At 49.4% G+C, this 15,958-nt stretch overlaps 1 protein-coding gene across 1 annotated transcript in view; it reads left to right on the top strand.

Moving 5' to 3' along the window:
- The window catches only part of fer1l4 (fer-1 like family member 4), a 294,195-nt gene that overhangs the window by 232,566 nt on the left and 45,671 nt on the right, over positions 1 to 15,958 (top strand). The window contains exons 33-34 of the mRNA XM_086005966.1: positions 8,370 to 8,476; positions 9,369 to 9,503. Of these exons, the coding sequence (XP_085862092.1) occupies positions 8,370 to 8,476; positions 9,369 to 9,503 (242 nt within the window). The remainder of the gene's footprint in view (positions 1 to 8,369; positions 8,477 to 9,368; positions 9,504 to 15,958) is intronic.

The following is a 15,958-nucleotide window of genomic DNA, read 5'->3' on the forward strand; positions in this document are numbered from 1 at the left end:
GAGATTTAATGAGAAAAACAACAACAACTTGTATTTATATAGCACCTTTAACGTAGTAAAATGTCCCATGGCGCTGCATAGGAGTATTTTAAGACAAAAAATTTGACACCGATCCACATAAGCATAAATTAGGGCAGGTGACCAAAAGCTTGGTCAAAGAGGTAAATTTTAAGGAGCGTGTTAAAGGAGGAAAGAGAGGAAGCGAGGCGGAGAGGTTTAGGCAGGGAATTCCAGAGCTTAGGGCCCAGGCAACAAAAGGCACGGCCGCCAATGGTTGAGTGATTATAATCAGGGATGCTCAAGAGGGCAGAATTAGAGGAGCGCAGATATCTTTCGGGTGGGGGGGGGAGGCGGGGTTGTGGGGCTGAAGGAGATTACAGAGATGAGGAGGGGCGAGGCCATGGAGGGATTTGAAAACAAGGATGAGAATTTTGAAATTGAGGCGCTGCTTAACCGGGAGCCAATGTAGGTCAGTGAGCACGGGGGTGATGGGTGAACGGGAGTTGGTGCGAGTTGGGACACGGGCAGCAGAGTTTTGGATGACCTCAAGTTTACGTAGGGTAGAATGTGGGAGGCTGACCAGGAGTGTGTTGGAATAGTCAAGTCTGGAGGTAACAAAGGCATGGATGAGGGTTTCAGCAGCAGATGAGCTGAGGAAAGGGTGGAGACGGGCGATGTTACGGAGGTGGAAGTAGGCGGTCTTTGTTATGCTGCGGATATGTGGTCAGAAGCTCATTTTAGGGTCAAATATGACACCAAGGTTGCGAACAGTGTGGTTCAGCCTCAGACAGATGTTGGGGAGAGGGATGGAGTCAGTGGCTAGGGAACAGAGCTTGTGACGGGGACCGAAAACAATGGGTTCGGTCTTCCCAATTTTTAATTGGTGAAAATTTTTGCTCATCCAGAACTGTATGTTGGACAAGCAATCTGACAATTTAGACACCGTGGAGGGGTCAAGAGAAGAGGTAGTAAGGTAGAGCTGGGTGTCGTCAGCGTACCAAGTTGGATACTGTTGAGGGGGATGACTTACCAGGGGAAGGCAGCAGCAGCCCGCTTCCTGGCACCAGGGAAGCTTCTGCTGCTCAGGAAGGGAGGAAAAAGAGTGGGAGAGCAATAGTGGTAGGGGATTCTATCGTAAGGGGAACAGATAGGCGTTTCTGTGGCCGCAAACGTGACTCCAGGATGGTTTGTTGCCTCCCTGGGGCCAGGGTCAGGGGTGTCACTGAGCGGCTGCAGGGCATTCTTAAGGGGGAGGGTGAGCAGGCAGAGGTCGTGGTCCACATTGGGACCAATGACATAGGAAGGAAGGGAGATGAGGTCCTGCATCAAGAATTTAGGGAGCTAGGTAACAGATTAAAGAGCAGGACCTCAAAGGTTGTAATCTCTGGATTACTCCCAGTGCCACGTGCTAGTGAGTATAGGAATGGGAGGATAGAGCAGATGAATGCGTGGCTAAGGAGTTGGTGTAGGGGGGAGGGTTTTACTTTCCTGGATCACTGGGCCTGCTTCTGGGAAAGGTGGGACTTGTACAAGTCGGACGGGTTGCACCTGAACCAGAGCGGGACAAATATCCTTGCGGGGAGGTTTGCTAGCACTGTTGGGGGGGGTTTAAACTAACTTGGCAGGGGGATGGGATACAGAGGGGAGCTGAAATAGGGGGGGATGTGCTGCCAATTATAGAGAACAAAACAAGTCAGCTTGGTAGACAGGGCAAATATATAAGGGCAAGGCTGGATGGCATCTATTTTAATGCAAGGAGTCTTGCAAATAAGGTGGATGAACTGAAGGTGTTGATAAACACATGTGTGATATTGTTGCTATCACGGAGACATGGTTGAGGGAAGGGCAAGACTGGCAGTTCAATATTCCGGGGTACAGAATCTTCAGGCGAGACAGAGGGGGAGGTATAAGAGGAGGGGGTGTCGCAATATTAATTAAGGAGTCAATTACTGCAGTAAGGAGGGATGATATATTAGCAGGGTCCTCTAATGAGGCCATATGGGTGGAGCTTAAAAACAAAAAGGGGGCAAGCACCTTGCTGGGAGTGTACTATAGGCCTCCAAACAGTCAGGGGGAGATAGAGGAACAGATATGTAGGCAAATCTCAGAGAAATGTGCAAATAATAGGGTAATAATAATGGGGGATTTCAACTTCCCCAATATTAACTGGGATAGTCAGAGTGTGAAAGGCTCAGAGGGTGTAGAATTCTTAAAGTGCATCCAGGAGTGCTTTTTGAGCCAGCATGTAGAAAGTCCTACAAGAGAGGGGGCGGTACTGGACCTAATTCTAGGGAATGTGGCTGGCCAAGTGGAAAAAGTGCTAGTAGGTGAGCACTTTGGTGACAGTGACCATAATATGGTAAGATTTAAGGTGGTCATGGAAAAGGACATGGATGGGCCGGAAATAAAGGTTCTAAATTGGGGGAAGGCTGATTTTAATAGGATAAGGCAGGATCTGGCCAAAATGGACTGGGATCAGCTACTTGTAGGAAAATCCGCATCGGAGCAATGGGAGGCTTTCAGAAAGGAGATTGAGATCATACAATGGCAACATGTTCCCATAAAGGTCAAGGGTGGTTCCAAAAACCACAGGGAACCTTGGATGTCGGGATATACGGGAATGGATTAGGAAAAAAAGGAGGGCTTTTGGCAGATACAAAAGGCTAAAGACGGAGGAAGCCCTAGAGGAGTACAAAAAGTGCAGGGGGATACTTAAAAAAGAAATTAGGAGATCAAGGAGGGTCCATGAAATAACACTGGCGAGCAAAATAAAGGAAAATCCTAAGATGTTTTATAAGTATATTAAGGGTAAGAGGATAACTGGGGAAAAAATAGGGCCCATTAGGGACAAAAGTGGCAATCTGTGTGTGGAGCCGGAAGATGTAGGAGGGGTTCTAAATGAATTTTTTGCATCTGTTTTCACTATGGAGAAGGACGATGTAGACATAGAAATAGGGCGGGGGGACTGTGATATGCTCGAACATATTAACATCGAGAGGGAGGAGGTATTGGTGGTTTTAGCTGGCCTAAAAATGGATAAATCCCCAGGCCCGGATGAAATGTATCCCAGGCTGCTGTGTGAGGCAAAGGAAGAGATTGCGGGGGCTCTAACACATATATTCAGGACCTCTCTGGCCACAGGGGATGTGCCAGAGGACTGGAGAACCGCTAATGTAGTACCATTATTCAAGAAGGGAAGTAGGGAAAAACCGGGGAACTACAGGCCAGTGAGCCTAACATCAGTGGTAGGAAAATTATTGGAAAAAATTCTGAGGGACAAAATTTGTCTCCACTTGGAGAGGCAAGGATTAATCAGGGATAGTCAACATGGCTTTGTCAAGGGAAGATCATGCCTGACTAATTTGATTGAATTTTTTGAGGGGTGACTAGGTGTGTGGATGAGGGTAACGCAGTGGATGTGGTATACATGGATTTCAGTAAGGCCTTTGATAAAGTCCCGCACAGGAGACTGGTCAAGAAGGTAAGAGCCCATGGAATCCAGGGTGCCTTGGCACATTGGATACAAAACTGGCTTAGTGGCAGAAGGCAGAGGGTGATGGTCGAAGGTTGTTTTTGTGACTGGAAGCCTGTGGCCAGTGGGGTACCACAGGGATCGGTGCTGGGTCCCTTGCTGTTTGTGGTCTACATTAATGACTTGGATATGAATGTAAAAGGTATGATCAGTAAGTTCGCGGATGATACAAAAATTGGTAGGGTGGTAAATAGCGAGGAGGGTAGCCTCAGTCTGCAGGACGATATAGATGGGTTGGTCAGATGGGCGGAACAGTGGCAAATGGAATTTAACCCGGAAAAGTGCGAGGTGATGCACTTTGGGGGGACTAACAAGGCAAGGGAATACACAATGAATGGTAAGACCCTAGGCAAGATGGAGAGTCAGAGGGATCTGGGTGTGCAAGTACACAGATCCCTGAAGGCGGCGGAACAGGTGGATAAGGTGGTAAAAAAGGCATGGGATACTTGCCTTCATTAGCCGAGGCATTGAATATAAGAGCAAGGAGGTTATGATGGAGCTGTATAAAACACTGGTTAGGCCACAGCTGGAATACTGTGTGCAGTTCTGGTCGCCACACTACAGGAAGGATGTGATCGCGTTGGAGAGGGTGCAGAGGAGGTTCACCAGGATGTTACCGGGGCTGGAGCGCTTCAGCTATGAAGAGAGACTGGGCAGATTGGGTTTGTTTTCCTTGGAGCAGAGGAGGCTGAGGGGGGACATGATTGAGGTGTACAAAATTATGAGGGGCATAGATAGGATGGATGCTGAGGAGCTTTTTCCCTTAGTAGAGGGGTCAATAACTAGGGGGCATAGATTCAAGGTAAAGGGCGGGAGGTTTAGAGGGGATTTGAGAAAGAACTTTTTCACCCAGAGGGTGGTTGGAGTCTGGAACTCACTGCCTGAAAGGGTTGTGGAGGCAGGAACCCTCACAACATTTAAGAAGCATTTGGATGAGCACTTGAAATGCCACAGCATACAAGGCTACGGACCAAATGCTGGAATATGGGATTAGATTAGACAGGGCGTGATGGCCGGCGCAGACACGATGGGCCGAAGGGCCTCTATCCGTGCTGTATAACTCTATGACTCTATGACATGTGGAAACTGATGCTGTGTTTCCAGATGATGTCACCAAGGGGCAACATGTAGATGAGAAATAGGAGGGGGCCAAGGATAGATCCTTGGGGGACACCAGAGATAACGATGTGGGAGCAGGAAGAGAAGCCGTTGCAGGTGATTCTCTGGTTACGATTAGATAGATAAGAATGGAACCAAGCGACTGTAGTCCCACCCAGCTGGACGACGGTGGAGTGGTCAACCGTGTCAAAGGCTCCAGGCAAGTCAAGAAGGATGAGGAGATATAGTTTACCTTTGTCACAGTCACAAAGGGGACTTCGGCATTGACCTCGGCACCGGCTACAGACACGACAACGGCACACCCAGCCCAGTCGACCCTGCAAAGTCCTCACCAACATCTGGGGACTTGTGCCAAAATTGGGAGAGCTGGCCCACAGACTAGTCGAGCAACAGCCTGACATAGTCATACAGAATCATACCTTTCAGCCAATGCCCCAAACTCCTCCATCACCATCCGTGGGTATGTCCTGTCCCACCAGCAGGACAGACCCACCAGGGGTGGCAGTACAGTTGAGAAGGAGTGGCCCTAGGAGTCCTCAACATTGATTTTGGACCCCATGAAGTCTTATGGCTTCAGGTCAAGCATAGGCAAGGGAACCTCCTGCTGATTACCACCTACCACCCTCCCTCAGCTGATGAATCAGTACTCCTCCATGTTGAACACCACTTGGAGGAAGCACTGAGAGTAGCAAGGGCACAGAATGTACTCTGGGTGGGGGACATATATGTCCATCACCAAGAGTGGCTCGTTAGCACCACTACTGACCGAGCTGGCCGAGTTCTGAAGGGCATAGCTGCCAGTTTGGGCCTGCGACAGGTGGTGAGAGAACCAACACAAGGGAAAAACCTACTTGACCTCGTCCTCGCCAATCTACCTGTCGCAGATGCATCTGTCCATGACAGTATTGGTAGCAGAGACCACCGCACAGTCATTGTGGAGACTAAGTCCCGTCTTCACACTGAGGACACCCTCCATCGTGTTGTGTGGCACTACCACCGTGCTAAATGGGATAGATTCAGAACAGATCTAGCAGCTCAAGACTGGGCATCCATGAGGCGCTGTGGGCCACCAGCAGCAGCAGAATTGTATTCCACCACAATCTGTAACCTCATGGCCTGGCATATCCCTCACTCTGCCATTACCATCAAGTCAGGGGACCAACCTTGGTTCAACAAGAAGTGTAGAAGAGCATGCCAGGAGCAGCACCAGGCGTACCTAAAAATTAGGTGCCAACCTGGGGAAGCTGCAACACAGCTAAAATGCAGAAGCAGCATGCTATAGACAGGGCTAAGCGATCCCACAATCAATGGATCAGATCAAAGCTCTGCAGTCCTGCCACATCCAGTTGTGAATGGTGGTGGACCATTAAACAACTAACTGGAGGAGGAGGCTCCATGAATATTCCCATCCTGAATGATGGAGCCCAGCATGTGAGTGCAAAAGACAAGGCTGAAGCATTTGCAACCATCTTCAGCCAAATGTGCCTAGTGGATGATCCATATCGGCCTACTCCTGAGGTCTCCACCATCGCAGAAGCCAGTCTTCATCCAATTCGATTCACTCCACGTGATATCCAGAAACGGCTGAGCGCACTGGATACAGCAAAGGCTATGGTCTCCGACAACATCCCGGCTATCGTGCTGAAGACTTGTGCTCCAGAATTAGCTGCGCCTGTAGCCAAGCTGTTCCAGTACAGCTACAACACTGGTATCTATCCGACAATGTGGAAAACTGCCCAGGTATGTCCTGTCCACAAAAAGCAGGACAAATTCATTCTGGCCAATTACCGCCCCGTCAGTCTACTCTCAATCATCAGCAAAGTAATGGAAGGTGTCATCGACAGTGCTATCAAGCGGCACTTACCAATAACTTGCTCACTGATGCCCAGTTTGGATTCCGCCAAAACCATTCGAGAGTGACTGCCCTAGACATCAAGGCAGCATATGACCGAGTGTGGCATGAAGGAGCCCTAGTAAAACTGAAGTCAATGGGAATTGTGGCGGGGGGGAACTCTCCACTGGCTGGAGTCATATCTAGCACAAAGAAAGATGTTGTGGTGATTGAAGGTCAGTCATCTCTGTCCCAGGGCATCTCTGCAGGAGTTCCTCAGGATAGTATACTAGGCCCAACCATCTTCAGCTGCTTCATCAGTGGCCTTCCCTCCAACATAAGGTCAGAAATGGGGATGTTCGCTGATGACTGCACAGTGTTCAGCACCGTGTTCAGCACCATTCACAACTCCTCAGATAATGAAGCAGTCCATGCCTGCATGCAACAAGACCTGGACGATGTTCAGGCTTGGGCTGATAAGGGGCAGGTAACATTTGCGCCACAGAAGTGCCAGGCAATGACTATCTCCAACAAGCGAGAGTCTAACCACCTCCCCTTGACATCAACAACATTACCATTGCCGAATCCCCCACCATCAACATCCTGGGGGTCACAACTGACCAGAAACTTAACTGGACCAGCCACATAAATAATGTGGTAATAAGAGCACGTCAGAAGCTAGGTATTCTCACCTCTTGACTCCCCAAAGCCTTTCTACCATCTACAAGGCACAAGTAAGGAGTGTGAGGGAACACTCTCCACTTGCCTGGATGAGTGCAGCTCCAACAACACTCGAGAGGCTCGACACCATCCAGGACAAAGCAGCCTGCTTGATTGGCACCCCATCCACCACCTTAAACATTCACTCCCTCCACCACCGGCGTACCGTGGCTGCAGTGTGTACCATCTACAAGATGCACTGCAGCAACTCGCCAAGGCTTCTTCGGCAGCACCTCCCAAACCCGCGACCTCTTCCACCTAGAAAGACAAGGGCAGGAGGCGCATGGGAACACCACCACCTCCCAAGTTCCTCTCCAAGTCACTCACCATCCTGACTTGGAAGTATATCGCAGATCCTTCATCATCGCTGGGTTAAAATCCTGGAACTCCCTCCCTAACAGCACTGTGGGAGCACCTTCACCACACGGACTGCAGCGGTTCAAGAAGGTGGCTCACCACCACCTTCTCAAGGGCAATTAGGGATGGGCAATAAATGCTGGCCTTGCCAGCGACGCCCACATCCTATAAAAACGAATAAAAATTTGTGACTTTGATGAGTGCCGATTTGGTAGTATGGCAAGGGCGGAAACCTGATTAGAGGGATACAAACATGGAATTGCGGGAAAGATGGGCACGGATTTGGGAGGCGACAAGACGTTCAAGGACTTTGGAGAGGAAACATAGAAGATAGGAGCAGGAGTAGGCCATTCGGCCCCTCGAGCCTGCTCCGCCATTTAATGAGATCATGGCTGATCATCCAAATTCACTACCATGTCCCTGCTTTCTCCCCATACCCCTTGATCCCTTTAGCCTTAAGAAATATATTAACTCCTTCTTGAATATATTTAATGAATTGGCCTCAACTGCCTTCTGTGGTAGAGAATTCCACAGGTTCACCACTCTCTGGGTGAAGAAATTCCTCCTCATCTCTGTCCTAAATGGCTTACCCCTTATCCTTAGACTGTGACCCCTGGCTCTGGACTCCCCCGCCATTGGGAACAGCCTTCCTGCATCTAGTCTGTTTAGTCCTGTTAGAATTTTATAAGTTTCAATGGAAAGGGACGTTGGAGATGGGGCGGTAGGTTGCAAGGACGGAGGGATCAAGGTTTGTTTTTTTGAGGAGAGGGGTGATGACTACCTGCCTCATTCTTTACCTGATTTTTACAGTTGTTGCTCAATTGAACCCACCAACAATTGATGACATAGAGGAGGAAGATATTGGGATGGACGAGCACCTGCCCACAGCAGCCAGAAAAACTATTGCATCATTTCAGGTAAATTGTCTTCAGTCTCACTCTCTTTCACACTTTGTGTTTCCAGGCTTTCTCTGTCTCCTGGCGAAAGGATTTTGTGCCAGGAATCCAACTTGAGTTACTTTATCCTGAGGAAGAGTTGTAACAGATTGAGACAGTCAGTTTTCACCACTGGCCCCATGCAGACCAACATCACCAAGTGACTCTTCATTTTCTGTAACTTCAACTTACACCTCACCTCACCTCCCCTCGCCCCGCCTTCTGACTTTGCTACCCTCATGTTTTCCCTCAATATTACCCTCTGTATAAACTCCCCCACTCGTAGTCTTGGACACCCCTCAACCTTATCTCTTGTGGTCTCTGCACTTGCATCGTTTTATCCAAAAGCAGCCAATGACATCTCCAGCTGTGCCAGCGTTCTTGCACATAATCCAGGCTGACACTCCCAGTGCAGTGCCAAGGGAATGCTGCATTGTCAGAGGTGCTGTCTCCCTATTCAGGTGGACATAAAAGATTCCATTGCATTTGAAGAAATAACAGCAGGGAGTAGGTGCCTAGGCCAACATTCAGCACCAAATGTTGCTGTGCATGGGACATTGTTGTAATCAAATCAACTGCTGAGTTTGGAAGAATTTACTTTGGTCCTCGGGCTTCCCAGTGGGTGAGCTCATAACCAGAGCCAATTATATTGCCTTAGCTTGTCCTGGAATTCTGATGGGATCCGCAACAGTGATGTTGGGCACCCCAGAGGAGCCAGGCTAAAGTCTTGTAGAGGACACACACCGTGACCATAATCTTGTGATTGATTAAATGGAGTTGATTAACAAAGCAAAAAACTCTTCCCTTAACCAGACTTGCCAACATTGCAGTGAATGTACTGACGCTGTAAAGAGGTTCTTCCATATTGTTGCAGATTTACAACACAGAGCTAGAGAATGAGTATGATAACTTTCAAGATTGGCTCTATATCTTCCCTCTGTACCGGGGTAAAGCCAATGAAGATGAATTTGGAGATAGCATTGATGATCGAACTATGGGCAAATACAAGGTCAGTTTTACGTGATAACTTTCTTGTAACTTTCACTTACTACTGCACTTTCAAAATCCCAACTATCCAGCCTTTGGCCCTCTATTCACCATGCCATTTCTGCAGCTACTGATCTGCTCAACCACACCCTCACCTCCACCATTAAAACCATTACTCTCGCTCACTGGCCGTTCTCCCTGGTACGGCCCTCATCTCCGCTCCCTTCAGTTCAAGGGATGCAGACTTGAACGGATATAGCGGACAACTGGTTTAGCCATTCACCGCTAGATCTGGCTGGACCACATAAGGCACGATCGGTTCCTGCTCCCGTCTGGCAAAACTGCTCACTATTTCAGGAATATCCTGGAATGAAGAGATAACCCCGGCTTTTTTCTCTACTGCAAACCGTCTTCTTAAACCCCTCTCCCCAGCCTCTTCCACCCTCACCTCCAACAACAAGTGCGAGGAGCTCATGGACGACTTTATCACTAAGATTGAGACCATCTGATCAGCTGCCTCTGCCACTTCCCTCCCTTCCCCTAGCCCACCAGGCCAAACTTCCTCTAAGGTTCACCCCTGCCCTAGCCCTGAGCTCACATCTTTCTCTAGTTTCTCGCCTATTTCCCCTCATGCCCTCTCAGACCTCATCCTATCTATGAGTCCCACTTCTTGCTCCATCGATCCTATTCCCACTAAACTGCTGACCACACAACTGCCCTCCCTAGCTCCCATGTTAGCTGATTTTGTTAATGGTTCTCTCTCCTCCGGTACTGTCCCCCTCTCCTTTAAATCTGCCATCATCACCCCTCTCCTCAAAAAAGACCTTTGACTCCATCTGTCCTTGCAAACTACCGCCCCATCTCCAACCTCCCTTTCCTCTCCAAATTCCTTGAGCATGTTGTCGCCTCCCAAATCTGTGTCCATCTTTCCCAGAACTCCATGTTTGAATCCCTCCAATCCGGTTTCTGCCCCACCACAGTACCGAAACAGCTCTTTGTGACTGCGACAAAGGTAAATTATCCCTCCTCGACCTGTTAGCAGCTTTTGACATGGTTGACCCCACCATCCTCCTCCAGCGCCTCTCCACCGTTGTCCAGCTGGGTGGGACTGCACTCACCTGGTTCCATTCTTATCCATCTAATTGTAGCCAGAAAATCACCTGAAATGGCTTCTCTTCCCGTTCCTGCACCGTTAGCTCTGGTGTCCCCCTAGGATCTATCCTTGGCCCCCTCCTAGTTCTCATCTACATGCTGCCCCTCGGCGACATCATCCGAAAACACAGCGTCAGTTTCCACAATTACGCTGACGAGCCCCAGCTCTACCTCACCACCACCTCTCTCGACCCCTCCACTGTCTCTAGATTGTCAAACTGTTTGTCCGACATCCAGCACTGGATGAGCAGAAATTTCCTCCAACTAAATATTGGGAAGACCGAAGCCATTACCTTCAGACCCCACCACAAACTCCATTCCCTAGCCACCAACTCCATCGCTCTCCCTGGCAATTGTCTGAGGCTGAACCAGACTGTTCTAAACCTTGGTGTTATATTTGACTCTGAAATGAGCTTCCAACCATATATCCGCACCATCACTATGACCGCCTATTCCCACCTTCGGAACATCACCCAACTCCGCCCCTGCCTCAGCTCATCTGCTGTTGAAACCCTCATCCATGCCTTTATTACCTCTAGATTGGACTATTCCAACTCATTCCTGGCCGGCCTCCCACGTTCTACCCTCCGTAAACTTCAGGTCATCCAAAACTCTGCTGCCCGTGTCCTAACTCGCACCAAGTCCCGTTCACCCATCACCCCTGTGCTCGCTGACCTACATTGGCTCCCGGTTAAGTAATGTCTCAATTAAAAAACTCTCATCCTTGTTTTCAAACCCCTCCATGGCCTCGCCCCTCCCCATCTCTGTAATCTCCTCCAGCCCCACAACCCTCCGAGCTATCTGTGCTCCTCTAATTCTGGCCTCTTGAGCATCCCTGATTTTCAATTGTCCCACCATTGGTGGCCGTGCCTTCAGCTGCCAAGGCCCTAACCTCTGGAATTCCCTCCTTAAACCTCTCTACCTTTCTATCTCTCTTTCCTCCTTTAAGTCGCTCCTTAAAACCTATCTCTTTGACCAAGCTGCCTTAATATCTCCTTATGTGGCTCGGTGTCAAATTTTGTTTTCTAACACTCCTGTAAAGTGCCTTGGGACATTTTACGTTAAAGGTGCTATGTAAATACAAGTTGTTGTTGTCACATTACATCAGAATTAGGAACAGGAGTCAGCCCTTCGGCCGTTCAAGCCTGCTCCGGCATTCAATAAGATCATGGCTGATCTTCGACTTCAACTCCACTTTCCCACCTGATCTCCATATCCCTTGATTCCCCTAGAGCCCAAAAATCTATCTATCTCGGCCTTGAATATACTCAACGACTCAGCATCCACAGCCCTTTGGGGTAGAGAATTCCAAAGATTCACAACCCTCTGAGTGAAGAAATTCCTCCTCATCTCAGTCTTAAATGGCCGACCCCTTATCCTGAGACTGTGCCCCCTAGTTCTAGACTCTCCAGCCAGGGGAAACAACCTCTCAGCATCTACCCTGTCAATCCCCCTCAGAATCTTGTATGTTTCAATGAGATCACCTCTCATTCTTCTAAACTCCAGAAAGTATAGGTCCAATCTTCTCAATCTCTCTTCAGAGGACAACCCTCTCATCCCAGGGATCAATCTAGTGAACCTTCGTTGCACCGCCTCCAAGGCCTGTATGTCCTTTCTCAGATAAGGAGACTAAAACTGAGCGCAGTACTTCAGATGTGGTCTATACAGTTGTAGTAAGACTTCCTTACTCTTGTACTCCAACCCCCTTGCAATAAAGGCCAACATGCCATTTGCCTTCCTAATTCTTGCTGTACCTGCATGTTAACTTTCTGTGTTTCCTGTACGAGGACACCTTGGACATTCAGACTTGGGCTGATAAGTGGCAGGTAACGCGTCCAGGCAATGACTATTTCCAACAAGCGAGAGTCTAACCACCGCCCCTTGACATTCAATAGCATTACCATCGCCGAGTCCCCCACTATCAACATCCTGGGGTCACCATTGACCAGAAACTTAACTGGACCAGCCACATAAATACTGTGGTAATAAGAGCAAGTCAGAGGTTGGGTATTCTGCGGTGAGTGTCTCACCTCGCGACTCCCCAAATCCTTTCTACCATCTACAAGGCACAAGTAGGGAGTGTGATGGAATACTCTCCACTTGCTTGGATGAGTGCAGCTCCAACAACATTCAAGAAGCTCAACACCATCCAGAACAAAGCAGCCTGCTTGATTGGCACCCCATTTACCACCTTAAACATTCACTCCCTCCACCACCAGCGTATCGTGGCAGCAGTGTGTACCATCTACAAGATGCACTGCAGCAACTCGCCAAGGCTTCTTCGGCAGCACCTCCCAAACCCGCGACCTCTTCCACCTAGAAGGACAAAGGCAGCAGGTGCATGGGAATACCACCACCTCCAAGTTCCCCTCCAAATCACACACCATCCTAACTTAGAAGTATATCGCCGATCCTTCATCGTCGTTGGGTCAAAATCCTGGCACTCCCTACCTAACAGCACTGTGGGAGTTCCCTCACCACACGGACTGCAGCGGTTCAAGAAAGCATCTCACCACCACCTTCTCAAGGGCAATTAGGGATGGGCAATAAATGCTGGCCTTGCCAGTGACGCCCACATCCCATAAACAAATAAAAAAAAAACTCTCCAAACACCGACATGTAATTGCTTCTCACCATTTAAAAAATATTCTGTTTTTCCATTGCTACCAAAGTGAATAACCTCACATTTCCCCACATTATACTCCATCTGCCTCCTTATTGCCCACTCACTTAACCCGTCTTTCTCCCTTTGCAGCTCTTTGTGTCCTCCTCACAGCTTACTTTGTTGTTGTTGTAATGTTGTTTAGGAAAAAAACTTAAAACACTTGGGGGGGGAAAATTGGGTATCCCCCATTTTGGGGCTAATATCGGCCGGGCGCTAATATCGGCCGGGTGCAAAGTTTACCTCCTGGCGCTAATTATCGCCCCCGACTACAAGATTCGCCTCTATCGCCCCTGGAGGTGATTTGGGCGCTAAATCAAGCACTGCACACCTCAAGGTGCAAACACCAGGGAGCGAGGCACTACCTCAGAACTTAACTGAAACTCAGGCGATGTCGGTTATCATGGAAGGCAGACAGATTGGCACCGTCAGTTCATAAAGGGGAGGGTCCATCTTGCTGGCCAGCCATACCCTGCTCTTTGCAGCCTTGAATCTCGGCCTGGAGAGACTTCTAAAGCAATTGTGTTGGAACCACTAATGGATCGGCCCAGGGAAAGAGCTCGGCGCTTAGGAACCTCAAAAGTGGTGCTGAGGACCAAACTCCTTAGGACAGCGTTAATCTCTCCAGACATCTCTCTCGCTCTCAACCTGTGTGTACAAAACATTTTGTCGACAAGAAAAAGCAGCTTCCCCCGGCCCCTTCCCGACTTGAAAGCGTTCCCCCTCTACCTGTCATTCCTAGCGGCAGGTGCTAAGGCAGGGGGCGCGACTGAATTTCCGGTCTGGGGTGCTACCGGGGCATTGCACGCTCTACTGATGTCACGATCTGTGGGCGCAGGAGATTGTGACGGTAATGTTTAGCGCCGCCGCAAAACGACTGGTCAATTTTGTGAGCGGCGCTAAAATATCCGCGCTTGGGTGCGAAGTTCCTCGCGCCCCGTTAGTGCTCCCGGAGGCTCTAACTGGAGGCGCTAACCAACCAAATTTTCCCCCCTTGAAACCGGGGCTCTTTTCATTAGAACAAAGAAGGTTAAGAGGAATCCGACAGGAATATTCTAACTTACGACGGGTTTGAATAAGGTAAATCGGGAAAAGCTATTTCCTCTGGTTGGTGAGTCAGTAACTAAAAGGCACAAATTTAAGATTGTATCAAAAGAAAGAAGGGAGAGGTTAGGGGAATATTTTTATGCCATACCAGAAACAATGGTGGAAGCAGCATCCATAACATCTTTTAAGAAGAGCAGTTTGGGGAAAGAGCAGGGGAGTGGAACTAAGAGGGGGAGAGCTCTTTCAGAGACATTCATTCCATGGTCTCCCTTGGAATCCTTGGACGCTTTGCCATCTGGTCCAAGGGATTTGGGGGAAAGGAATTTGTGTTCAGTGCTCCACTGCCAGCTGATGGTGGTTCCAGAGGCGCACGCCATATCCGTCTTGCTGGTAGCGCTGCTGCTGCTAAACTTGTTGCTGGGGACATTGCAATCATGGAGATCATGACGTTAGTGAGTGCGCAACGCTCACTTGACTCCCGATCTCCCAACTTCGTTTTGGCCATTGAAGTTACCGGCGACAGGTTGAGGTGGCGGCGGCAGGAAGCTGGCTGCAGCGCCGATATTGGCAGGGTTTTGCAGTTTGAGTGGCTGTGAGCTACTTCCTGCTACTGCAAGAGTTTTCTTTAGTTATTTCAAGGTTATTTGGTATCAGGGAGTGTTCTGGCAAGTAAAAAAACTCCCTCATTATTTTTGAGATACTTCAAACTACAACCCTTGCTAAAGGTCATGGGGACTCTACTGGCAGTCGACCTCTCCCTCCAGCATCTACGGCGGATGGAGCGGAGGCAGCGAGAAAGGTGGGAACATGTGCGCAGAGGTGGAGGAGGGCCTTCAGGGCTCTCACCAGGATGCCTTACCCTCCTAGTGTCTTCCGACATCACTTCTCCTACCTTCAATTAAGCGAGGAGCAGTGCATTAGGAGGCTTTGCTTCACCAAGGAGGTGGTCATGGAGCTCTGCTACCTCCTGCAACCAGACCTCCAACCTCAGACCAGGGCGAACACAGCTCTCCCAGTGGCAGAAAAGGTCACCATCACACAGAATCACAGAAACCCCACAGTGCAGATAGAGGCCATTTCGGCCCATCGAGCCTGCACCGACACATATCCCACCCGATCCCCGTAACCCCTACACCAACACATATCCCACCCTATCCCCGTAACCCCATGGTCCTCAATTTCTTCGCCAGCGGATCCTTCCAGTCTACAGCAGGACACAAGCTAACATCTCCCAGTTCGCCATCCATTGCTGCATCGGAGAGGTCACTGAGGGCTCTCTACACCAGGAGAAGGGACTGCATTGGCTTCCCGATCACCAGAGAGAAGCAGGATGAGCATGCATGTGTCTTTGCCAGGATAGTGGGCTTCCCCATGGTGCAGGGCGCCATTGACTGCAACCACGTAGTTTTGCGGGCACCGCATAACAATCCTGCGATCTTCCATAACCGCAAAGACTACCACTCACTTTATGTGCAGTTGGTGTGCGACCAAACACAGCGAATCTTCAATGTCAATGCTGCTATCCTGGCAGCAGCCACGATGCCTTCATCCTGCGGCAGACCGGTGTGCCAGCACACTTCCAGCCACCACGTCAAGCTCGAGGATGACTGCTCGGA

The sequence above is a fragment of the Somniosus microcephalus genome, chromosome 13, assembly GCF_052327205.1.
Source record: "Somniosus microcephalus isolate GS21.2 chromosome 13, FLI_Smic_1.0, whole genome shotgun sequence".
Lineage (NCBI taxonomy): Eukaryota > Metazoa > Chordata > Chondrichthyes > Squaliformes > Somniosidae > Somniosus > Somniosus microcephalus.